Raw genomic sequence first — 26,947 nt, forward strand, 5'->3', positions numbered from 1 at the left:
CACACTCCATTAAAGCTTATAGTTCTGCAAGTCATTGTCATTTAGTATCCAAATGAAAAAAGAGCAGAAAGTACATTGGCGCTTTCTTTGTAGCCCAGTCAACTTAATGCTTATTCAAGGCTGGATATGCACTACTAGAAAATAAGTGAGGCTCAGGGACAAGTAACCAGAAGTCAGATGGTATTGCAACTGGGTCTAGGGCTCACCAAGTTCTTCCCCTGCTTTGGAAAAGAGAAAAAGCATTTGGAAAAAGGATCTGGCTAGTTTGCTTCGCTTTCACATTTGTTACTTGGACCATTAAGGAATGTATAGAAAGTAATTTATCCCAAATATGCAGAGCAGGAATGACATTTTCCGAGCCTACCTCTTAGCAGCCAATACTCAGCTCTGGCCCTCCCCGCTGCAATTAACAGATTGCATGTGACCGACATGCAGATGTGGTGAAGGTATCAAACCAGGCAGTCTGGTCCTGTGTAACAATCCCCACACATCATCTTCCTCAGCAGCACAGCTATGGTGCTGAACTCAGCCACACGTTCCCCTTACAGCGCTTTGCTGTGTTCTTCCTCATACAAATGCTATTTGCATCCTGTCCAGACTACATGAAGATTAATAATCCCAAGCATTTCTATGGGACCTCCTTGGAAGAACCCTGGGCATATTTCACCTGGTATTGTTTTAATCACAATTTGAGAGGCTTCCATTGTAACAGTGCCTTGAGCAGCTTATAGCTATACACAATACAGGAAAATGGGAACCAGAGAACTGCAGATGACAAAGTATAATGCAAAATTAGAGGATATTTGGAGGACAGCAAGCATAATTAACGCTCTGTAATAGTAAAGACAGTGAAGTGCTACCATAAAAAAGATGAGTAAGAGGGGATGTGATTCAAAGACAGAACACTGAATATTCAGAGGACACTGTTCTCTCTTTCTCATAACACTAGACCAAATGAATTTCTATTTAAAAATGGTAGGAAATTCAAAACTTCAGTGAAAGAAGATTCTTTTCACATTACACATATAAATAATTGAAACTATGAATCTATCAAGGTTCAAAAATAGTTTTAGACCTTTATGGACCTCCATATTCATATCATACAGTACACTGAGATAGTAAGTTCTTCACAATTCAGATTAGTCATTAGCATAGGATCCAGTGTCCTGCTCCTGAATACTTGGTTAGGGAATTTTTGCACCTTCTGAAGTACCTGTTACCTCCTATTCCCAGAGACAGATGGGAGCTGGATGGATCTCAGCCTAATCCAGTCTATTTTGATGAGTCCTATGTCTCCCCAAAACAAACTATCTGTGATTGCTGGCAAGACAGGGGATGCTAACAAGAAATCCTGTCTCTCAACTCTCAGTCTCAAGGCCACGTTTAAAACCAAAGGTATTTCATGATATATCTGTGTTGTAACTTTGCATCAGCCAGTGCAGGTTTTTAGCAAATAAGGCCCATTATGGGCAATAGTTCCAGCACTTAAGTACAAGATTCAAGCAAAATAAATCTAAGTCTCGTTAGTTAAGTGGAAAAAAAAATACTGTCTGCACATTAAATTTATGAATAGAAGGGAGAGAGAAAAGATTATTCACTTTTTAAAGAAATCATATGCATTTGCTAAAAAAAAAAAAATCAGAGAGAAAGAAGAGAGGGTTTTTTGAAACCCCAAATTTTTCCTTTTAGAAAATGTCAGTGTTTTCATTTCCTGCTCATTAACACTCTTAATCACATACCATGTAAATAATACTATTTTTGTGATTAGGTACTGTTTTGAATTTCTGGTGCTGGGCAGAACACCTAATTTCAGCAATAATTCACTATCCAGATGTGATAAGGATGTAATTCTTATGGAGCTTTATATACACTTCCTATATATATGGTACATGGTAATCAGTCTTTCTGAAGATTGGAATAAAAAGGATTGAAACAGCCTTAAAATATGGTTTGGAAATAAATTTATGCCACTGTAAAGCTTTTTGAATTGCAAGGCTAGGCAAGTCAGTAAGGAGTGGTCACTTGAGCAGTTACTGGCATACATTCCTCACACACCACTGAATTTATACTTTCATATCCTCATTCTGTATCCATAAGAAAAAAACAGCAACACATGTCTTTTTAAAGTAAGAAATTGTGGGGACATGCAGTATTTTTACCAGACATATCTAGTAAATATAGCTAGAAATACCATGCAACATGGCTTGGCTAACAGACACCTCTGAAATCCACCCTTACAGGGTTAGTGGAAAGGAAGAGAGGAGGGCTGTCTAATCTTCAATACATTAAGATTACCTAATAAATTGTATCATGAAACCTAGCATAGAAACAACTTATTGAGGTACTCTTCCATTCTGTTTTTTTAAAAAACCTTTGGAATTAGGAAAAGGAATGTATGCTATTGCTGACCTCCTCAGAACTGTTCAGAGTGGGCTGAGTAAGGGTCATAAACAACTAAACACACTTTTTATTTGTTAAATCTCGTTATTGGACAAACCCAAACTTTTTTGCCATTTTAAAATGCCTCTGCTGCCCCCTGGTGTTGCTTCTCTGCAGCTTCCCACACAAAGTGAATGCAAGAGAAATCCATCAAATCTGCCACAACATCCCTGCGTAGAAGTTACGCACGAACGAGTGGATTACACTTCCAGATGTGGTTCTCAGCTCCATAAATGTTCTCATGTAAGCAACTGTGGCTCAGTGCTAATGTAGATACCAAAAAATTGTCAAATGCATCTCAAGATGTGCCTGATCTATGTAAAGATTGGAAAAATGCGACCCAACACAAAAGCTGCAGGTAGAAGCAACTCCATGCAGGCAGAAGCAATGCCAAATGCACAATTCACACCCAAAAGATGGTGCCCCATTATGAAAGCTGGAAGTACTTGAAAAGAAAGCAAAGCGTATAATTCATTGTATGCAAAAACAACCTAGAGAAACTTCATTTTGCATTTTGTAATATGAATTAACAATTCTGGCCCTGTCTACAACTGAAGACTGAGCAGAAGGCATCACTGCAATTACATCCCAGGGGACTGCAAACTGAATAGACAGAAATTGCAAGGAGACAGATTTTTATCACCATGGGCTTCTAGAGATTCCAGAGAAAGGAAGTATTTAATACAAGATCCAAAACCATTTCTGACACCTCTGTGGTACCTATCAATTTGACACAAGAATCCTGGAGATCATTCAACAAGAAACCAGCCTGGTTTTGCCCCACATATGAAAGTAACAAGCAAAAAAATTGGCAGGAAGGTATAGAAGAGCACACACCAAAGCAACTGTTCAACTTCCAGTATGTAAACTCTTAATAATACATCTATTAGATGTATTATTACATCAGTAATCTAATTACATGGACACAGAAAAGCTAAACATTCATGTTCAGCAGATGCACAGCAACATGGTAACGCTAATACTTAAACCCCAAACCATTCAGGTAAGTTTACACAGTAAACAGTAATTAATCCATAGCAGAAACTAGCTCAGGACTTGGTAAAAGCCAATAGCATCTGAATTAAGGACTGAAACAGTTACTTTCATTTTAAAGTTCTCTTGTGGCTGTACTACTGGTTGGAAATTAATGCCTGTAACACTTCATGGGGACAAAACCCGTGGAGTTCTGAACAAGTATCTGTATTAAGTATAATTAAAATGAGGCATGATAAAAATTATGAGAAGGGAAATTAGATTATTAGTGCATTGCATATTCTTAAAAAAGCATTGTTGTGCACTTCATTATACATATGCAGAGAGTCGAAACTGAAATGTGACTCAAGACTTCCTATCACATATCTGTTATGTAGTTGTACTAAAATTTGAGTATGGCTATTCCAATATACTACAAAACAATTTCCTGACAATTATACTTATGGAAAATCAGATTAGTGATCACAGACCATAGTATTTTAATTCCACTTCTTACCAAATCCTTGCTGTACCTACAAAAAGTGCAATACCTCTGTCTTTAGAATGTTGCTGAACTGTGTGTCATTGTTGTGAAATCACTTGTGCATTTTTCACTTTCCTTATTCTCTTCCTTTGGCACCAAACACTGTCCCATGCTGGAGATGAAAACACTCCAGGCAGTTCATGGTGTGTAGCATGGCTCAGTAACAACATGATCGTCATATCAGGGGAACTTCCTCCAGTAATAACAAGCACAGAAGTCACACACACAGAATGACATTTTTATCTTATCAATACCCAGAAGAATGATTGTGAACATTTTTTTCCAAGCTCATCATCCTGAAAACTTCAGGTTTAAGAAGTTTGAAGTGGACTACACAAAATGGATTTCCTCCAAGAATGAGATTCTTCAAGTTACTTCTCCCTCTTTCAGTGATCTTTCTTCTTTTTTTTGTCCACCTTTTGACTATCATTCTCATAAAGCTGCTACCCCCTTTGAATGGAATGCACCACAGATCATTTTAATACCATAAACAACTAAGTAGCTGAGGCCTTTGACAAGACAGGGACCATGACATCTGATTACCTAGATACAGTGTGGGGGGATTTCTTTTGTTTTGGTGGTTTGTCATAGGTTTTTTATTAAGCTCTTTATACTGGAACACTTAATGCAACTTATGAAAATATTTCACAAGCATTAATGGAATGAAAGAAGAAAGTATTTCAGTAGGTATATTCCTCCAAAAGCAGTTTCTGCAGAGGCTACATAACCATTACAAGTGTCTCATGCATTTACTGAACTGCTGTTATACTCTATTGTTGGGCATCCCTTTTGCCTTTGCTAGTACACCTGTAAGACTTCAGGAGGTTTATTTAAAGCACACAGTTTATTTCTAATGAAGCTGGTGGGAATTCCCATCACCTTCAGTATGAACGGATATGAGCCAGCACTTGTGCAAAAAAAACCCCAAAAAACCACAACAAAAAAACCAAACCAAAACAAAAAACCACAAAAACCAAAAACACCCCAAAAAACCAACAAAACCAAACAAAACAAAAAAACCCACCAAAAAACCAAAAACAAAACAAAAAAACAAACCCTCCCAACAGAGCCCAGCTTTTAATTTAGGAACACACTGTAAGAGGGAAGTTATTTGTCCATTTATGACAGCATAAACAAGAAGAAAATTTAATATTTATTAGAATTTCTTCCAGCAACAGCATTCAACATCTTAACAAAGCAAGTTGTGAAGTCTTAAAAAAATCTAGGATTACAAAAAAAGTTAAAATAAGTTGTTTCTTATATTTAATGGCAACAAACAGGGAACCTTCTATTTAAAAACAAACTTGTCATATAAACAGCATTATTTTAAGAAAATGTGATTAGGATGATATGTAATTTTCAGAATGGACACACAATGTACGAATATCAATCAGAATGAAACAGAGGGGTGGAACACACTATCCCCTTAAAATCTCAAAACAGGCTGTTTGAAGAACGGGGAGGGAGGAGGATCTTTCTAGTGAAATAACTTAGAAGATACCACACAATGGACAAAAACAAGAGTACAGAAGACATTACGTGACACCCTCATTACAACACCCCCTCAACTCTGGTTATACAGTAAAGTTAGTAAAGTGCATCTTTAAAGACTTGTCTAGTGAAATAGCTTTCCCAAATATAAAACACAACACGTGCAGTAACAGTTAAATCATAGTGTAAGTTTTCAGAAACTAATTTTTAACCTTTCATTCACTCAAGAAGAAAAGTTTTAACTGCAGTAGTGTTCACATTATTCTTCGATGCATCCTCATGTGCTTTTGTTACTTGGCAAATCTTTAAATACGGAGCATGGCAAAATTATGCAGTTTAAGCAAGTGCTTCTCTCAATTCAATACAATTCTTCAACAGCAGAGTGGCCACATGCAGCACAACCATGTCAAATTTTGGGGAGCTTTGGTGCACTAATGATGGGGTTGGTTTCCTGTAAATACCTCCGTCCTGCACTCTTGTAGTCGTAGGTGCAAGTGTGAGTCTCTGCATAGCGGTGTGTTGCACAGAAGTTGTTTCCACATCTGAAGAATCAAGAATATTACAAGTTACAAGCTTTTAGAAGCTTTTAATGCTCTGACATGTTGGAGCCATTTTGCTTAATCATGTCTTAGATGACAGAACTGTTTGAATTGTTACCATCCTTGACTGATAACATTAACTGGTGGGGTACACAGAATGACATTTTTCACACAATGTTTTAGTTTTGACCCAACAGTCTCTTCAGCTGGGAAGCTAAGCAAGATCAGTACTCCAAGAACCAGCTAGTAAAGAGTCAAATACACTTATAAATTAAGAATGATGAGCTTTGTTTTACTTTCTTTCTTTTTTAAGGACCTCACACAATATTAGTTGGTAGAATTCAGAGGACAAAACCATGGACAGTAAATCCCTCAGGTGAAATCCATATAATACATTTCAATTCAAAACCACAACATCACTCAGACAATCAAAACAGTTATTTTCAGCTCAATTCTGCCTGGCATAAACTCAAATTAGCCATTTAAGATTAATAAATACAGATTTAGTCAGCTGTTAAGACATCAGACAAACTACAGGGAACATAACTTCCTGGAGGACTTCAATAGGGTTCATCTACCCAGTATCAGCTGCAATTTTGATGAGTTATGATCAGGATTTTTGCTTCAAACTTGACAGTTCTGCAGGAGAGAAGCATACTTTGGATGTTGTATATGATCTGAAGAAGTGCTTTATCTGGAGACCCATACTGGTGTCCTGTTGCCTGATTATTTGATAGAGATGCCTCTTGACAGTAAACACTGACACCACTCAAAATCAGAATTCTGTTGAAATGGATTAAGCGTTACCCATCCAACTCACTATTACACTATGATCCCCTATTTATTTATCTATCTGGGTTCATAATGAACTCTGCACTTTTGAGGCTTTGTGTGCCTGGAAATAAGTTTGCTTTTCTTTGGTTCTTGGTCCCACAGTCACAACTTTTCTCATATGACTGTATTCTCTATTTGGTTTACCCTGCTTTCTAGTAAAAGATCCTATGGTTGCTCCTTTTGAAATCAAAACAAATGCTATTCTTGGAAATAAGCCATTACCCCCTTAATTTTTAACCTTAAATAAGCTGCTTAATTACTTTTAGAAGAGCTTGCAGCTATTTGCTCATCAGGAAAGTGAACAGTGTCCAAAACTGTTTACAAAACCAGAGACTGAAGAGTCAGTAAGGAGACAATTCCTCACCCTGAAATTCTCTATACAATTCCCCAGGGGCAGAAGTTCTTTTTCATTTTGCTATTGTTAGCATGAACCAAGATCAGCTCCAAATGCACCTCTCACAGTGCAGCAGTTCCCAACACTGACTAGCCCATAGGAAACAATACTAAGAAAAAATATCTTGTAGGGGAAAAATACTTTTGGGGAAAACTAAGACTAGCAGAGGGAGCTGGTTTTTTCCTGTGGGTTTTGTTGTCGTTGTTGGGGTTTTTGTCTGTTTAGAGGTTAGTTTTGTTCATCTGGAGTTTTTTGGTTGCTTTTTTTACAGTTTCCCAAGACCACAATCAAGTACCAGGTCTCACAATGTTGCCTAGAAGTAATGATTTGGGGAACTAGCACTCTGGTGTTCTGTGTTTGAGATGCTCTAAATGCTCAAAAGATAACTGAAGTCTTGCAAAAAGCAGAGCACACATCAAAAATTTGTTGAAATTTGTATAAATTCACAAACTGTGAAGATGTGCTGCAATAGGGAGAAATCAGAGGGACATTTCTGAGAAACTATAACAAATCTGCTTTCTCCTCAAGTTGTTAAAGATATCATTATTGATAAGAAACTTTGCAGAATGTGTATCTGTAACAAGTTCTTCTCCCACCAGTATAAAGTGTCATTGTTTTTTGTCATCTTGCTCATTTCCTGGTATCTTCCATTCTGTTACCTTCTATTTCTTGACCTTCCTGGAAGAACATATACCTCAAGAACAGAAGAGGGGCAACATTCCTGAGTTCTAATTCCTGCAGTTTTACTGAACTGAGAATTTTGGCAGCTTTTTTGAAGGCTGCCTTTTGATTTGCTATGCTTAAGGAATATCATGCAACAAATAATACTTTTTGGTTAACTCAGCTATCAATTTTAAGTAACAGCTGGTTTATACTCCACCCACCTGCACTCATAGCTGGTTGCCAATCCAGTTTTCTTGCCACAAAGAAAGCAGTGCTTTGAAATTTTCTTTTTTGCTTGAATTAAGCCATTCACAGGTGGAAGATGGGTTGCTTCACCTGCTTTCAGAAGGAGAAAGACAGCAAAGACATTTTAACTTATTCACAAACTAGTTAAATGTTATCTTTTAAAATGCAGATTTATTTTGCATTTCTTAAAATACTTCAGAGGTAGGAACCCCAATGTGTAAAAGGAGAGGGAAAAAATAAACCCTGAAAGCCAAAACAGGAAACACACTTCAAGCCTATGAACACCTCTGGAAGAGGCATCACAATGTGCAGAACTGTTATTTTGAACACCCATTAAAAGTTCACGTAAGCAAGAAGTTACAGAACAAATCAAGAAACACATCTCTTAAACACATCTCTTAATGGTCTTCCCAGGTGTAAAATGAGCACAGAGTGTCACTGGAAAAGCACTGTGCACAATGGCTTTGCAAAGAATCAACTGGGCACTCCAGTGCCTAGCATCCAATATATTCAGTATACTAGTTTGCCAAGTAAGTACTGCAACATTTTAAAATCTTGCTGGTACTCTATAATTGCAAGAGAGGTACAGTATTAGACTACAGGCCTCTACTTAGCGATATGGTCACATCAGGCACGTTGCAGATGCTTGTCAATTACTACACTTAAAAATTTACTTTATTTTTACTTTTTGCCATGTAATTCTTGGCTGTTCCTTTATTAACTGGAGATCATGTAAAGATCTTCTTCTCCTCCCTTCCCTCTGTGGAAGTTATTTCTTTCTCCACCCTTGATTAAGCATATTTCCCATATCTGGATCAGTGAAGTGAACAATGCATCCTCTCAAAAATTCTTTCAGTGTTTCTACTGCTATATTGGCAGGATGTTCCCAAAAAGTTCTCATGAATTCTCAAGTATTTTTTGTCCAGCACACCTATAGTCCCAACAGTAATTTCATAGTTGAAATGCAGAAGATTACACTCAATAGTAGCACCAGGCAATCACTACACGTGACAGCCATCACTACCAACTATTCCCACCCCATTCCTATTTAGCATTGAAATTTCCTGGAAACATTTGTCCATGCTAACGATTTCTTCATCTAAAAGCACACAATTTCAGAAGCATCAGTTAGCCCAAAGAGAAAGAGCTTGAGGACAGTTGCCCCGTGGACCTACTTGAACAGGAAAAACAATACACCTGCATTCACATTTACATCCTTACAGCAGCTACAGTGAAAAGTGATCTGTCCTTTGGCCAGTTAAACAGATCATTACCACATCTCTCTCAAGAGCCCGCATGACATGATCACACTAACTCATATCTTTTGGAAAATACACTTGTGTTCAACATAAGATTCACCAAAGGAGTGTCTTCTTCACAGTCCTATCCAAAGTGATTCAGTTGTTAGCAGGCTTCCCCATATGCAGACAAGGCTCTCAGGGTAGCACTTCTGGAGCAGCAAAGGACAGACCTGTTTCCTGACTGACTGCCAAGTCCAAGCTGCACCCACAGCTGTTAAACAATGGTACAACCCACTCTTTTAGCAGCTTTTGCTCCAACATTACAATTACATAATTTTTTCTGTTGCAGCTGCTATTTGAACTATTGTCTAGCTCATTTTCTACACCTGGATCTGCAATACATACCTAAGGTCATACAGAAAGAAAAAAAATTGCTAACTGCAAGTCAAAGATACATAGAAGAAATATTAAATGTGCTGAAAATTCTTAGCTCATTGTCTTAAGAGCTTTAAAAGCATTAATTTAGACAATTCCTTTCCTCCCAATAGAATTATTCACATAAGCAGTTAATATCTATGCATAACACATCCTTTTTCAGGAGACGTCAAACATTAAGCACTCCACAGTTACCAAGGCTAGGGTGGAAAGAATGACAAGCACAAAAACCAGTAAAATATCTGCACTACATCAGTGTTCTGCAGCATCCATGCCCTTAATGCTTCCTCCCCACTTTTTTGTACTAAAGACAATGTTACTGATAAATTTGGTTCTGATTTTAATAGACTCAGAAGTATTCAGAGAACTGATAATTTGGAAACTTCAGCACAGAAGCTCCCATTTAGATCTACAGATGATGTGCAGGATTCACTAAGTACTAAAAAAGCCAAGGAAGAGTTGCAGTTATGGTCCATCTAAGATCTGGATCCCACCTGCTTATTTACGAACTGCTTAAAATATTTAAAGACTAACCAAGCTATAGAAAAGTAATACAGCAAGGACTCCAGAAGCCAAATGCCTTACAAAGATAAATTATTTTTGTCCTCTCTATGTATGATGCATCAGGAAAGATTAAAGAGTCATCTTCAGTTATTATATGTTACTTACCTACTCTTTTCCCTACAGCTGCCATACTTCCATTCATTCCAAGCCCATGCGCAGACTAAAAAAAAAAATAAAAAAATAAAAGTCCACAAGGAAATTACTAGCAGATGGAAATAAATGGCAAAGTAGGCAGTCTGGTATCAGCTTATTTGATATCAATGTTTTATCAATCTACCCACAAAGAGTCCAAGACAACTTCTGCACACATAGTCACATAGTTACAATTCTGTAACATAAAGCCTTACCCTGAAGAGCTATTTAATAAATCTCCCCACACTTCAAAATACACCAAAACAACAAAGTGCATTAGAGGGCAGAAACCTGGCACACATGGTGCCAGATACTGGACACACTTTGGAATAAATGACAATTAGTGAGCAGCAGAAGCCAGATGATGCTTCTAACACACACACACACAAACACACACGCACACTCTCATAACTCTATTACTACAGTAACTCGTAATTTCAGTTGTGAACTGAACAACCACTTTAATCTTAATGAAAAATTACTCCTAGAACCTGTTTAGATAAACAGGCTATTTAGATATCATCAGCCATTCAGAAAACAGTTTAAGACAATCAGAGATTTAAATATACTTCCCACAGTCCATCTGCCTCTCCTGACAAGACACAAACACACACACAATAGTTTGGTAACATCAGTATCACAAAACCAGGAAAACTTTGATTTCTTTGGACATGTGCGTACTCACTAGAATATATTCAGCAGCTTCATTTGGAGGAGCAGTTTTCCTAAAGCTTTCTTCCTGAAAATGCTGCAGGCTTGTGGGTAGTGCAATACCAGAAGTCCGAAACCTGTCAGTCCCACAGGAACTCTGTAAACTTTCCCTGTTTGTGCTTCGGGCCAGCGAAGCCAGAAATCCTAAGTTACTTACAGAACTTGCAGGTTCTTTGGATGCCTTGCTAGCCACATCCGTGATGTCCCTAGCCTCTGCTTTAGAAATTACATCAGGTCTTTTGCCAAGTGACTCTACTTTCACACTACAAAATCTAGTGGTCCTAGGAAAGGAGGAGTCTGCTATAGTACGTACTTCCAACGACCGAAGCACATTTGGGGAGGCTGCAGATCTCAAGTTACCAGCCTCAAAGCACCTGGGCTGTGCTTGTGGTTTCAGGGTACTGTGATGTGCCACTTGTGCTGAATAGCGGAGGGGAGACAAAAGCAGATTCTTCTGAGGACTTAATTCGCGAGTACTGAGAAGACCAGTCTCCATTGCTGCAGTGCTCAGCACTTTGCCAATAGGTTTTCTATGCTGCTCTACAACCTTAGAATCTTTGTCTCTGTCAGGCAGTTCAAGCTCTGGGTTCACCTTTCCTATGTCATATATCTCACTACACTGCTCAGCAGTGTTTCCTTCTGTTAAAAAAGCATAAGCATCTGGTTCAGGAAGATGTTCTTCTTCTCTTCCATATAGTTCCACATTTGTTAGATTTGGAAACAAAACAGCATCCTCCTCACTCGATGAGGTTGCATTTTCAGGTGCTTTTTCTGAATTTGCAGACAGAGATGAAACAGGAGTCAGAATACTATTTGTAGGTAGCTTTGAATTTTCTAGTTCAACACGAGATATTTTCGGTGGTAACCTGATGCTATTGACTGGCTGAGACCAAGAGCTGCTCTGCCAAGTGTCATCTGCCTTAAGGAAGTGATTAGCTGTGGCTGGCATTGTTCTACCAGCAGTGGCCAAAGTAGCCAGTGCTGAAAGTGCGTTTTGGGGAGATTCTGACTGATGCAAATTGCCAGGAGGAGGTAGGCACGACTGTCCGATGTGGGGCAGCACTCTGAGAAAGCGGTGACGGGCAGCAGCCACCGAGCCACTCGATGGTCGAGGAGTCATGGGAGGGCGAGGCTTCACCTTGACAGTTTTCTTAGGCTATTAAAAAAAAAAAAGCCCAAGCAAAATAAAAAATCAAAGATACAACAACAATTAGTATTTGAATTCCAGTTGCACTCAAAAGACCTGACTGAAAATATATTCTGAGGAATACAGACAGTGTAAGGCCAGAACATTCTTTCTACTCCCTCATATGTTACTAGCCATCAAGACTGAGTAATAAAATCAAAGATTATAATTAGGAAATGTTTTCAATAAATAGGTGATATATCAGAGAAACAGCAAAAGGAAGCCAGAATGCCATCAAAGCTATCCAGAGGAGCTTCAGGTCGCAAACACAACAAAAAATGTAAGGAAGTATAATCTCTTAATTTTACATCTAGTTAATCTAGTCATATGTGAGCACCAGTTTAATGTTTTATTTTCAAGATAATATCATTCCCCTCTTTCATTTTATAGGCTTTTCAGTTACAGTATATCTAATGAAATTACATTTTAAGAGGAACATTGACTTTTACCAGAGCAGTACTGCAAAACACTGCTACTTAAAGTATTGGAAGAAAAAATACAAACAAAAAATCCCACAAAACCCACCCACCTACCCCAAAAAAATCTACCATTGCAAATAAATCCAGGACTAGTAATCAATTCTTTGAATGACAGCAGGTAGGTCCAAGGAATGCCAGTGCCACTCAGAAGAATGTTTACACAATAGTATTTATATAAACAATAGCTGAGAAATCATCTACCCATGACAACTTGACTTCTCAATATGGTAGAGTATCTGATCTACTTTTTCGAAAAGACAGCACAAGGAAAGCCCACACTATTTTATGATAGAAAAACTGAAATCACAATTTCACCTTTTTACTCAGATTCATGTTCTCCATCTTTGCCTTGAGCAGTTTCATTTTGTTCATAGTAATTGAATTCTCAATAATCTGTTGGCCAGAAGGTGATGCCTCTGTCTCATCTTCATCATCAGCATATAAATTATAAACTGAACCACCGCTGAAAATAAAAGAAAGTTTGTATTCACCCTCTCAGGAAGTAATTTAATTACATTTTCAATGTAGAGTATTCTCACAACTAGGAAGTCATATCCGTAGTTGATCTGTTGACAAAACATTATGTAAACTGTATGCAAAGATATTTCAAATCCATTTATCCACATAAGCATCCCTTAGTAGGGCAAAGTGATGTCGCTGAAATCTGTACATAGCCACGCTTCTGGGAAGTTGGTATAGCATATACAGTTGGTTCACACTCACTATATATTTTCCCCACAGAGGGAATATCCAGTTCCACAAATGTCTCCTGAAGATATGGCCAAAGCTGTTAAGTGTGTGACTCAGACAACAAGCTGATCAGTTTTCCAATTAACCAGACACTGGCATGGAAGGAAAAGTCCAAAATATCCATCCTGAGGGGTGTTCTCACCATAAATGGAAATGGAGGGGTCACCCATGTGGATGTGATATTCTATTTCTCCTTTTCAAAATAAAAAACAAAAAAAGAAAAAAAAAAAGAAAAAAAGATCAGTTTAAGTTTCCAAAGATTCCAAAGAGTCTCACATTTGGAAAAAAAAATAAATAGATTAGAATTGCTAGTCCCAAGACAAAATATTTTAAGTCAGTAATCACTGTAAGTTTATAGCATGACATTTCCTTCTTCCATTCCGCATTCTAACAGAATGCTAAACCTCAAGGTTTTAAAAATCAGCATCTAACTTGGTTTTCCTATGAAGCAATGAAGCATTGATCAGTAACACATTCAACATTTGACAGTGAAATGAAAGAACCATTAGGACTGTCCAATTCATTACAAACTGATGCATTTTCAACACTGTAGGTAGTACATTTTAAAGAGTATTTCAGTTCTTCCATTACATTGTCAGCATCTAGAAATCATGACAATCAGGCAATTCCCCTAATTCCCCTGTATTCATAGAAACGTCTTAGTAGATTTAGCTTAAGTTTCTACTCTCCAAAAGAGATCACGGAAGAACTAAAAGTCATGTGGAAGTCAGTACCAAAAGGAAAATATCACTAATTAGAGCTGGCGTCTTACCTGATTCTTAGAAATACTCTGCTGCCTTTAGAGCCAGCATTTTTTTGCACTGACTCTCCAAATCCAGTTCCTAAAATGTAACAACATTCCAAAGGCAGCACAGCTGGGAGACAGTGTGAAGAGCAAGAAAGCAGAAAATTCAAACCAAGAGGCAGCAAAATAGACCAGACATTTCTTACCAAAACCTGAGCAATTCCCAATGGGAACAGTCAGCATATATATTACATATACATATTTCTCCTGGTAAAAACCCGACACTAAAAAAATAATTTCAAAATTTTATCTTTACAAAGGTTTACATCACCAAGTCAAAAGAATTTATTGAATGTCCCCTCCTGCTATGTAAGGACAGAAAGCCAAGTGGTATGTCTCATGTTTGGTCGTTTTTTGATTTTTTTTTTTAAATGCAAAATAATTGTTATCTTTTTGTTCCATTTTCTGACAAATAGAGGCCAATAACACACCAAAAAAAGAGAAAAAGAGTGACAAAAGGATTTTTTGTTTGCTTTAATGTGATTGTAAGATTATAGAAGCTGGACAGGGAGTTTTGATCTTAATGATATTTTCAGCCCATTTTACAATGAGTAAATTTAATATTTACTTTGTCCATAGGTGTCAATATTGCTGAGCTCTTCCCTGTAAAATGCACGTCTCAAAAATTATTAGCTTGCTGAAACCCTTTTGGCACCAGTGTCTGCCAGTCCTTCACCACAGTTTCAATGCTCTTCTAAGCCAATGATCACTGTATGCATTTATACTTTTGTCAAGTTTTAACCAGTAACTCAAGCACAGATAAAATAAAATTATCTGGAGAACTATAAAAACCAAGACCAAAACCAATGTCTCATTTCTAAATTTCAGTCAAATTCTGCTCCAGGTATCAGCAATCTGAAAAAGGATGATAAACATGTGCTTCAAAATGCTTAGTCACCAATATACCCACACATATGAACACACCTGTATGGAAAACTAGTAGTTTTCAGTAGTAGTCAGTGACCCACAGCTTTACTCTGTAAAGATCAAACAAAAAGGTCTGATTTGCTTCCATTCTCTCCTCCCTTTGCTACTTTTTCCATTTCCCACGGTCTCCCCCAGCCATGGTAACAAACTCAAGAATTATGATTTCCTTCCCCTCCAAATTCCTCTCTGCCCTACTAGAAAAGCTAATAAGTGAACTCCCATAGAAAGAACAGAAACAACGCAAGCTGCATGTCTTCAACTCGGGTGGCTTCCAACCCAACTGGTTCACTTGACCAGCATCAGCACATTTCTTAAGCCCAATGTATTTGACTTTCCTATGTGTGGCTGTGCTTTGAAAGGCTTACCCAGGTACCCTGAAAGAGCCAAATGAGTGTGGTTTATTCCTCCCATTTGCAATGTTTAGCCAATCTCAGTAAAATTACTAGTAAATCTGTACATTAGGATTACCCCATGGAAAAGGGCAAAAAATTTCAGACCACTGTCGTTACTAATTTTAAATGGAAAAAGAAATCAACACACACAGTAGAATTTGAACATGTAGGCAGATACCAGAGAGCCCATTCTACTGAAAAATGAAATTTCAAGCTCCTTATGACAACTCCTTGCACTAACTCACAGTACAGCATCCACGGTCCCAGCTTTGTGAAAGGGTTTCACTGTTCACTGGAACCAGGGGTTAAATAGGAACAAAGTGTTAACAGCAAGAATAAGAATGACACCAGTCTGGTCATCTTTCCAGAAGTGTATCTAGCCCAGTTCAGAAGGCAGGTTCTCAATTCTTAACCAATTATGGTTTTTTAAACCTATTTCAAATCATACCATATGTGGCTATTTACTGAGAGAGTACAGGGGCTGTAAGATAAAATCAAAGATCTAAAATATTAGTATCTTCTCCTTGTATATTAAACACTAGGTCTTTCTACTCTGTATAACAATGTGGGAATTCAGCTTTGGTATTTCTTTCTGTCAGTGTCTTTTAAATTTGGATGTCTTATAAAAATTTTTAAGAGCAGTATCACTCTGAATACAAACAATAAAATCCCAGCACAAAGCTCTTGCTTTCCCTTTGCAAACAGAAACAAGAATAGTCACTTAAAGCAGCTTGAGCTTAAGCCTTGGAGAAAACACAGCTAGTTCCCAGAAAAGGGACTCTTTTTCTCACAGCTGTACAAATATTAAGTTCTTGAGAGGATAAAACTACCTACCCAAAAGCTGCAGTATAAAGATGGAATGCAATAATTTTTAATAGGTATCCATTTTGATAGTTTTAGGAAAAAGACTACCAAACTATTTATTACAATTACAATGTAGTAGGTAAAGTGATACACCTGTCCTTCTGATCATAAGATCACTGGATTCTGCCAGCAATTGACACAAGCTTGGTACCTCAACAGTGGCTAACCTGAGGCTTAATTACATCCAAAATCTGGCAGTACTGGCAATTACTATTTTCCTGACTAATCCTTTAGTCAAGTCAAACCCATAGGAAAAAAAATATTATGCAAATAGGGAAACATTTACAAAACTAAACAAATGCATTAAGATGTTAGAGAAAGTGCTTAATGGAAGTTTTTAATATCTAATAAAATATTGATTTGACTCTCCTGCAACATGTTGCTTTTCAGAAAGGGCTGGAATGTTGAGAATTGCCTGAAGTATGAAGTCAGTTTTATCTGACTATATTAATGCACAGAGTGATAAGAGAACCATCAGCACAACCACTGACCACAAAGCACTACTGTGCTGTTAAGACAGTTGCAACAATTTAATAGCCCTTAGGGAATAATTCTTTCAATATGCCAGATACTCTACTGATAAAACCAAATGCAGCTGAAAATTACACAGCAACCCACTTTTGAAGAATAATACAAAGATTAAAACCAACTTTACCTCAAAGATTCAGACAGCGGTGTTAAAGTGCCATCACCCCGGTCAACCACACGGAAGAAATTCAAGCGATCTCCCTCGCGATACACTAAGAAGGTGACTTGTTTGTTGGATGGCCCCTTCTCCCAGATCTTGTCTCTAGCAGGATCCATGTATTCAGCCATTTCCCTGATAGGATCCTTCACAGGAACTAAAAAGATAAAAAAACCAAAATAAACCCAAAGTATTATTATTGTTCTTTTGATCACCTCTAAGAGCTCAGCTCAGTTTCTAATAAGAATTCCCAACCTAGAAGATAGGCTGAGTTTTTTCCCAATTTTTCCCAAGAAAATTATTGAGGGAATTTCTTCATTTTCACTCCTATACAGATGATCCATGTATCCAAGTTTATCATCTGACTGTAGCAATGCCTGGTTCTTATTGACCATATTTTAAAAATTATTTGTATAATGACATTCCAGGATAATTTTTTTTTGAGTGAAGAATTGCTGATTTTATGACCTGACAAATCTGTACATACAAATATACCTAATTTAAGAGTAAACAAAGTGCCCTTTATATTCTAAGGGAAGATGGAGACAAAAATCCCCCCATTTTTGTTAAGTATTTTTCCAATTAATTTGGAACTGAAGTCTCATTGTCCAAAATGCTTTCCTAAGAGAAGCTCTTTACAGTTATAAGACATTGCATGAGAACCACTATCTTTAACTTCCTTAACACCTACCTCTTCTGGTGTTAACAGGTCCACCTCGCATAGCCAGAACCAACTTCAGAGTGCAGCCTTCTGAAATGCTGTAAATACAACAAATAAATTTTTACAGCATTTTCTGTCATTCATGCTAAAAATTATTTAGAAACATTAATTAGAAACATACTTTTATTCTATACTTACTTATAATCATCCAAACAATAGTCATCCTTCAGTTCCATATTATTCCAAATTAAGTGCTGCTGAGAGACAGGAATACCTAAACAAGAGAAACAAACAAATGACTTAAGGCTTGGCAAGCAGACTTCTGGGGAGTTTTGATTTTTGAAGAGTGTGGGGCTGATTGACTGAAACTGGATCACAGGAGAAAGAAGAATCAGGACAAGGACAGGCACTTGAGCAGTCTTTAGCCATGACATCCAACCTCCTTATAGTTATTAAAACCAACAATTTTCAGAAGGCTCTAGCTCACACACGAAGCTCAACCTTCTGGCTCAGCACAGTGTGTAGAAGTGTTCAACTGCTACAGGCTTACTGAATACTTGCTTTTTCCAGTCATCAGTTAAGGCAAGTATTTCCCTGTTATCTGAACTTCAGAACTTTATGTCTACTGATGGGAAAAATAGGATAAAACTCTACCTACAGAACTGCTGAATAATTTAATCACAGACTGTTATTCTGTATTACTCACAGTACAGACATAATCACATTAAGGTGACTGGTGCCAGCTCTGTTACAGTGAGGAGAAGTGCAAATCTGCAAATCTCTTCTTATCCCTGCTTGGTTAGGGACCTCAAAGTTGGCATGTACAGTTTAGTAGCACAGCAGTTAATTAAACTTCATCCTACAAACACTTTTGTTTCATTCTGGGTGATTTTTCAAGCCATCAGAATGTTACTACTAGTATCCAGTAATACCCACTTTCAACTCAAGTTCTGGGATGATTTGGCTATTTTTGTTAAAAGAAAGTAAGTATACTGAATATTTGTTCTTATTAAAAATCTGTGTTCTATATAAATAGAATCCAAATTCTACACAATTTTTGCCTCTATAGTCAACTCAGTCAGATACAGATGCAATAAACATAAAAGATAATAAGCAAAAGCTGATATAACTTGAGGTCTTCACACATTTTTACTGGAATGCTACCACGTTCTGAATTTTGAGTAGAAAAAAAATGAACACAGCTATGACAGGATGGGACATCTCAGACCACCAAAAAAAAAATCTTCCCTCCAGCATCACAAGGAAGTTGTTCAATTTGTCTAGTGAAACACAGATAATTAAGATTTCACTGTGCATTCATGACAAATGTTAATTAAAATCTATATCTATAAAGATAAAGAACTACTTTTTCAAGAGGTTCTAAACACTATTTCTCTTACTAAGAAACAAAATCTATAAATGTATTTTCCTAAAGGTTACATTAAAATAATCTTATTCTATATTTTTATTCATTACAGTTCACAGATACTAAAAGTAAAGTGGCAGTGCTACACAGTAAGACTTCCCTAAATACATCTATCTGGCAGGAGGGGAACACAAAGATCAGAGTCTTTCAGATAGTTCCCCAAAACATCAAAGCTTTTGAAGGCTTGTGAGAATGCTCAGCAAGCTGTGGCAGGGATCAGAAAAGTAGTCCCTTGCTAGGCAGAGGAAGGGCACAAAGCTCCCAATACCCATCAATGGCAAGGAAGAAGAGGGGATCAAAGTCCAAGCACAATTAACAGGCAAGTAGGAGACACCCCTGTGCAGAAGGGGGAGTGCACTTTGGAGGAACTATCATTGTTTTTCTTTAGGCTTTACAGAAGATGACAGTATCCTCTTCTCAGCACAGCTCATATCCAAATCTTCCCTGTTCTGAGCAACCAACACAACTTTACTCCCACTGACTGCATTTAACATGTCTCTTATACCCTGTGAAGTCCACAGGACATTTGTAAGAAGAATATGTTCACACACTAGACTAACATAACTGCTACTACACTGCCAGCTATTTAGTAGCTGGTTATTGGTTATGTTTCAAGTCAGCAATGTAAGCAAAAGAACAAGCTGGCAATAGCCAGTGAGCCTCCATTAAAGTTTTGTTGTGTTGTTTTGCACTCTTCTGATTACAAACAATCTGATTACTGTCTGCATTTGTTATGGTTTCAGCAGTCTCCAAGGAGCAATTTCCAATTACTTTGATAAACTGAGAGAGTATTTGTTAAAAAGGCTGCCTTGCAGCTGGCAGTACTGGAGTGAAACATGGTTTTGCTCTTTCAACAATGACAGTGTATTTTTGATGAGCAGATGAAAAGAGGATACTCTGCTGTAATTGGAAAGAGACACATCTTTATTACTTATTCCCTTTTATACTGCTTTCTTAGAATTCTGTATTTATACACTGAGGAAATAGTATGTGCTTTATAGCTTCAGAGGCAGCAAAATATTCATCAGCTCTCCCTTTCCTGGATTATAGTAAGGATTTCTTGAGGAGACATTTGCACATGAGATCATCACGTACAACTGCCAACAATAATGAGAATTCTGAGATACCCATCCACTATACCCTCTCCCTAAGCAGCACATCGTGGTATCACTGGCCTGCCCCAAATCAGTACTGAGAGGTAAGCAAGGCTCAAATGGAAATGAGCTGGCCAGCTGATGCTACAGGAGGACAGAAGAGTCTGCAGACTAGCTATTGAAATGGCTGCAGGTGCACTGACAATGTGACCTGCTAAAACAGAGGATGGAGAGAACCAGCTACTCTATCCTGTCTCTGAATCAGCATATCACATGTGGCCTTAAGCTTCCTTCCCTTACTCTTCTTTTTGGCATGCTAAGTAGGTTCACCACAGAAACTGATATTGTCATGTCTGACAAAGGATAAAAAAATAAAAATCCCTGTAGATTTCAGAAAAAAAACCACTTTGATTTTACGTTGTGGGTATAAAGTTCTTATGTTTAAAAATGCCACATATATTTCACTGTCAAAATTCAAACTGCACTTATCTTTCATTCCCTGCTGAAATTGATGAAGCCTCTGTTTACAAAGGGGCTGGGCTGACAGTCTTATTTCCCCCACAAACTGGCTACATTCGTAAGAGGTCCAAAAGCCCACAACTTTCAGTGGCAGGACCATTTCCCTAACCGTTAATCCCCCCAGCTTTCACTTGAATGACAGTAACTATGGCAGCATAAACAGAGTCAGTACTGACCTACTCTTTGTGAAAGGGACTAAGAACAGACTAAAGAGAGCAAATCATCAGTAAGTGAATGCAGGCCAACAAAATTTCCTGACAAAGGTGACCTTACTTTACAGCTTCCAGGTGCTGCTCTGGGCAGCCATTCACTATGAGCAGTCTCGCACTCACAAAAATGTTTCCCCAGCTCAGACACGGCACAATCTTAAAAAATGCTTCATGAACTTCTCTATCAGCACAGTAAACAGGCAAATCATAAAGCAAATAGAAGATATAGAAAAAGTAGCAAACAGAAAAAAGCAGGATTGGTTCCGTTAAAAATTCATGACACTTGTGCAATCCACTTACTCCAGTCCTGGCAGAAGCACAGCTATTTTCTCTAATGCGAATAGTAACAAATGTCATTATGACATACTCAGAATTCACAGAATATTGAAAGAAATGACAGCATCCATATGAAGTCTGCTTGACATTCTTCTAGTTCCTTTTATTTAATGTGAAGCTGCTGTACACAGGCAGCAAAATAATGACAGCAAAAAGACCAAAGAAAAATAACAACTCACATGATGAACTGAGTACACATATACTCAACAAAATTACAGCTGCATCTGTTGTTCCCTGCTGAACACAAGGGAACACCTACTGAACACTGAAATCAAGATGTGCTCTGAAAGCTAGTTCTCTTTTTCCCCTTTACAATACAAGAAAAGGAGAACATCTAAATTTTCATCTCACAAGGTCAATGTTTCAACGTACATAGATCATAAAATTCAGTTGCAAGTACTCACCTAATAAACCATGACCAAGTTGGTTTTTATTTTAAAGTTAAGTACATAAATGAATGCCCTAATACTCCATACCAAAGAATTCAAATTAACTCCTGCAAGCTAACAACAATAATACCACCACTGCTACTACCAAATCCAAAGCCCACCTCCTCCCTTGAGACTCAATCTTATCTTTCTCAACAAACACGCTTACAGGTATTATCTATGGCTCTTTAACAGATTAATTAACCACTACTACAAATATGCTACCTGAATGCTCTGTCTATAAAATACTGTAATAATTGGTATTTCTAAATGAATGCTAAACTCTGCCCAGCCCAGCAGCTACAAGGACTTGTGCAAAGAGAACTCAGTTTAAAAACACCATTACTTCCTCTTTCAATTAAATGTTGATTTTTTTTCAAGAACTACCCATGTTAAAGCTCAGTCTTTCATGCACCTTGAAATTCAGATACTGTCCTGTCCACGTCCATCAAAACTGATCAACAAGTAAAACCAATGGAGTAGATAGCACTGCTAGCAGCACTCTGTCTGTATTCCAGCTTTTATGCCACCAGAGACAAAGGGAGCTATTTCTCCCCAGGTAAACCCTTTTAAAGGGCTCAGTCAGTGAATCTGAGACAAGGAGTGATTTACCCTTGGGGCTCCAAAGTCAACATTATAACAAATTTGCTTACTTCACATAGGACATATTTGAGGACAAATGCCTGGATCTGATATGTTATAACACAATTACACATCACATCAGACATGCTATAATCACACATCACACACATCAGATAGGTTATAACTTCAATTTATGAGTAGAAGACTTGCACAGAAATTTCAGATGCATTTGAACCTGTAAGTTTTATATATATTCTTTACTGACTAAAACCACTGAAAACACATAGCTGGAGACATGGAGCTTTTCTTGGTAAGGTAACAATGTCTACTACAGCTGCCTAAACAAAGCCTTTCCATATCAGATCACTAGCAGGCATCAAGAATGACAAACACTATGTGAAGCAGACAAAATTCCAAACATGCCATCCATATTATGCTTTTTTATTACGGTGAAGACAGTCTACAGCTACTGATTTTCCATTGTTGACAAAGATCAAGTTGTCTTGTTTTAGTTTTATTATTAGCCTCTTACAATTTGAGGCATTGGTAATATTTCAACAATTTGTTAACTTCTGACACAATTCTAGATTTTTTTCTTGGAGGTTTCAGGTCTCAGCTCATTTTTTTCAAAATGTCTCCTTTTATTTATTTTTTTTTTGCCTATATACTATCATCCCCAACATTCAAATGTAGAAAATACTGATAACTAGGGACCTCATGTAGTCTTCCAGCACTATAGGAGGCATTCTCCAACCAGAAGAGCAGCTTAAATAATAGATTAACATCCCACTGTTGGAAAGCTGAGACAATACGATAATAAAAAGTGAAAACCAACAGCAGAAACACGAACAGATGTAAGCTTTCTCTTTCCAATGCTAAATCACAACAAAATTACTTCTGAATTTTTGCTCCATCTGGGTGATTCACTGCTCAAACTTGTGCACTATAATAGGAACTTTGTCACTGAAAAAGTGTCAATTATTATTTTACATGCAACCCCAAATGCAACATAAAATTAATTTGTCATTGTGTATCTGTTTTGTCCACACGTAACCGATCAATTTATTTCCACTCTGCCTCCCAAAACTCATTAATCAGAACAGTACAAATATTTTAACTCTGCCATAAAATATCAGAGTATTTCACCTGACTGCTGACAATTCAATGATAAGCACTAGTAAACTCATCTTCCATGTTTAATGAAATTTACTTATTATTAATTCTACACAGCAAGCAGCCAAGCCATAATTACTTTACCACTCTATGAACTACGACATGCAAGAGAAATTCCAGATAAGCATGATTGTAACTTCATTACTGAGCTGTTGTTCTATTAAGAAATGAGGATACTTTTGTAAACTGTAGGTATAACTGAGTATGGCTATTCAGAGTCTCACATTTTGGACTACAAAGAACTCAAATCCCTCTCCCTCACATATTCCACTGATCTCTTAAAGCACCACTGATACTGCCCAGATAGCCTGCCTTCTTCTGTTCTCTACTGCTTGTACTACCTTTTAATGCATCAGCGTTCTACCCATGTCTCCTACACCTATATTCATTTAGAGGTAGGAAAACCCCTTTCCTTTTCTTGTTTCACCTCAAGCTTCCGGGAGCATCTTGACACATTCTCTGACTTGTGATTAATAACAGGCTTGTCCAGAGCAAACAAGAGCCCACCCACAGAGCTGCACTGCTGTACCTACACAGGTCATCTGCTCAGTGGAGCTTCTGCTGTATGCATCCTACCAGTAAACAGTCCCCTCTGCTGTTGCAATGCTTGTGTGTTTTAAGACTTGTGCCAGCTGTCTGGGTTTTTTTCCATCCACCAGAGCACCATAAGAGGAGGAGAGTATCTTAGATTCCAGTCCACAGTATTATATTACTCCCAGAGGAAGGGTTCCACACAGACAGAAGGATGAAAAACACATACAGCTATGTTAGGGAAGGAGAGGATCCCTTTTCTTAAAATTAGCAACTCCGATACTCTCAGCTTCTACAGCTGTACAGTTCTTTAACCCCTCCAAAGTGAAAAAGAAGACAGAGGATGCAATACTTAGACTATGAACACATAAATATTTCAAATCACATTCTCTCATGCAAGAGAGGAGAAGAGGTAAGAGTGACTAAGCTACACTTATTCTTCTTGCATAAACATCAGGACTGGCCTCATAACTTAAAGGAGATTTTCACTTTGCAAAATGCGTCAAGTTTATCACTTTAAGACAAAGCATTGCTCAGCCAGATGTCTACCAGCAAAAGATCACTCACCTAAACAAAATCCAAATAAGTAACTTAAAGCTGCCTTTGGGATTTGCCTGCACTGCAGTTGCTCTTGTGACTGCAGTATCATAAAAAAACCATAAACTGACTAACCTAATCAGCAACAAACATAGCACCAAATCTGATGTATGCTCAGTTGCAATATACATTTGTTGCATGGCTCAAATTTATAACCTTGCTAGTTAACAAACAGCTTGAGTCAGAGAATCCACAAACTCTTCACAATTAACCTTAATAATTACACATAAAAAAAACCCCAACCAACCCACCAGAAGAGCAAACACACCAACTGCAGTGAAGCCTAAACCATGAACTTATAGAAAACAGAAAGAACAGAAAAACAACTCAACTTCAATTAAACCTAAGCACCTAGTTTTACACATATTGCTAAACATGACATTTAAGTTTTCTGGTTTGATTTTAGCAATTATGTTTTTTAAAACAGGACTTCTTCTAAAGTGATAAAGTTTACACTGAAATAAGAGAGAATAGTACCTTCCAGTCTTTGAATTTTAGCTTTCACAGAAATAACTGTTTCAAAGGGGGAAACTCGCAGTTCAAAGCAGGTTCCTGTAAGCGTTTCAATGAAGAGCTCCATAGTTTCATAGAAAGGAAGTTTGTAGTGAAATGGTCCCATATTATCTTTATTAAAAAAAGGAGGCTCTTTCTTGTTGGCCATTAGAACGGATTTACAACTTCCTTGTAAGAAGATCTGTCAGGAAACTACATTCCACTTCTAGCCAAGGCAGCTTTGAAGACACGTGTAGTGCATTGCTGTTCATCTTTAGGATTTTTCACCTATAAAGCAAACAAATATAGTTCTGACAAGATCTAAACGTAACTACTAAAGAGAATTCATCTTGTGTAAAACGGATGTTAAGAAACATGAAGTTATTACCTAGGTAGGGCAACATAACCTCAAATTATATTACCAACGTTGTAGTTTCAGGGCTCTAGTTCCAGTCAGCATTCTAGACACAACCTACTATTACCTTTGTTATTTTTGTTTCCACAAGCGACACGACAACCAGACGCCCAATGCCTCCTGAGAAGAGCGGAGCCCTCCGCAGTGTCAGAGCTAGAGCAGAACTCCAGAAAGGTGTAAGAACAGGGACTGCTCCGGGCTTAGGAAAGGCAGTTGGAGGCGGCAGCTCAGCCGGGCTCCCGCCAGCGGCGTCCATCGCCGCAGTGGAGCAGGGGCCGGACCCCGGCAGCCGAGCGGAGCGCCCGCGAACAAAGGACGGCGAGCGGCTGCCTCGTCCCCGCCGCGCCTCGGGGCGGCCTCACACCCCGGGCTGGCCGCGGACCCCGCCACCACTGCCCCGGCCCCGCTTCCTCCCGGGATGCGCACCTCGCCGGCGGGGACGGGCCCGGGGCGCTTCGAGCACGGCCCCCTGCCCCGCCGCCCTCGGCGCCGCCGCCGCAGGGTCCCCACAACAGCGGCGCTCCAGAGGGCCCGGAACCCGCCGAACGAAGGCGGGTCTCACCTCACCTGCCACCGCCGGGCCTGCTCGGGGGGAGACACGGTTCCTCTCCCCCCGCGCCGCCCCGCCCGCCGCAGCTGCCGGAGCCGGCCGGGCCCGGCGGGACGCTCGGAGCGGGAGCGCAGCAGGAGCCGCCGGGGGCAGGACTGGGAGGGGTCGCCCGGCAGCCCCCGCGCTACCCCGCCCTGTGACAGCTCCTCCCGCGGGCCAATGGGACGGCCGCTCTCACGAATCTCGGCCAATCAGCGTCCTCAGGGGGCGGGGCTCGCGGCGCCTCAGGGGCGGGCGCCCGCTGGGCCGCTTGTTGTGGTCGTTAAGACGCGGGTTGGCAGCGCGTGCGCAGGGAAGGACCCGGATACGCTTCCCCATCGCCGGGAGTGCTGAAGGCCACTCTGGACGGGGATTCGGGCAGCCCGCTCCAGTGGGAGGTGTCCCTGCTCAGGGCCGGGGGGGAACGGGATGGACCTTCAGGTCCCTTCCTCCCCAAACCTCTCCGTGAGTCTGTGCAACGCCCCCAGTGTTACCGGTGGACACGTGATAGCGGCGGCGGCCGCGCTGCGTCATGGGACATGGAGTGCAGCTGGGCCAGGGAGGCGGCCAGGGCAGGTCAAGGCTAAGGTGGCTCCAGCGGC

At 39.0% G+C, this 26,947-nt stretch overlaps 1 protein-coding gene across 5 annotated transcripts; it reads right to left on the reverse strand.

Annotated features, from left to right (window-relative positions):
• Positions 1-5,090: 5,090 nt before the first annotated feature.
• Positions 5,091-26,466, reverse strand: ZFAND4 (zinc finger AN1-type containing 4). 5 transcript variants are annotated; one of them, XM_030241091.2, is made up of 10 exons: positions 26,324-26,466; positions 25,327-25,629; positions 18,153-18,228; positions 17,985-18,052; positions 17,264-17,450; positions 13,186-13,333; positions 11,180-12,361; positions 10,468-10,522; positions 8,098-8,215; positions 5,091-5,988 (listed from the first exon to the last, which is right to left on the reverse strand). In XM_030241091.2, the coding sequence occupies exons 2-10, from the start codon at positions 25,508-25,510 to the stop codon at positions 5,853-5,855; spliced, it is 2,154 nt and encodes a 717-aa protein (XP_030096951.1). In that variant the 5' UTR covers positions 25,511-25,629; positions 26,324-26,466; the 3' UTR covers positions 5,091-5,852. The 5 variants fall into 5 exon arrangements, with proteins under 5 accessions (XP_030096951.1, XP_050832564.1, XP_018766385.1 ...); XM_050976607.1 differs by having other exon boundaries at positions 8,098-8,212; positions 25,824-26,446; XM_018910840.3 differs by having other exon boundaries at positions 25,824-26,446.
• Between the last annotated feature and the right edge of the window lie 481 nt (positions 26,467-26,947).

Source organism: Serinus canaria, chromosome 6, assembly GCF_022539315.1.
Source record: "Serinus canaria isolate serCan28SL12 chromosome 6, serCan2020, whole genome shotgun sequence".
NCBI lineage: Eukaryota > Metazoa > Chordata > Aves > Passeriformes > Fringillidae > Serinus > Serinus canaria.

What these genes read in the sequence shown, in the direction of transcription:
- ZFAND4 (XM_030241091.2), bottom strand. Translation starts at nt 25,510, where the DNA reads ATGGCCAACAAGAAAGAGCCTCCTTTTTTTAATAAAGATAATATGGGA. An exon ending in ACCTGTTAACACCAGAAGAG is followed by an intron (nt 17,451 to 17,984) that starts GTAGGTGTTAAG and finishes TTATCTTTTTAG; the next exon opens with TTCCTGTGAAGGATCCTATC. An exon ending in ACATGAATCTGAGTAAAAAG is followed by an intron (nt 12,362 to 13,185) that starts GTGAAATTGTGA and finishes TTTTTTTAATAG; the next exon opens with CCTAAGAAAACTGTCAAGGT.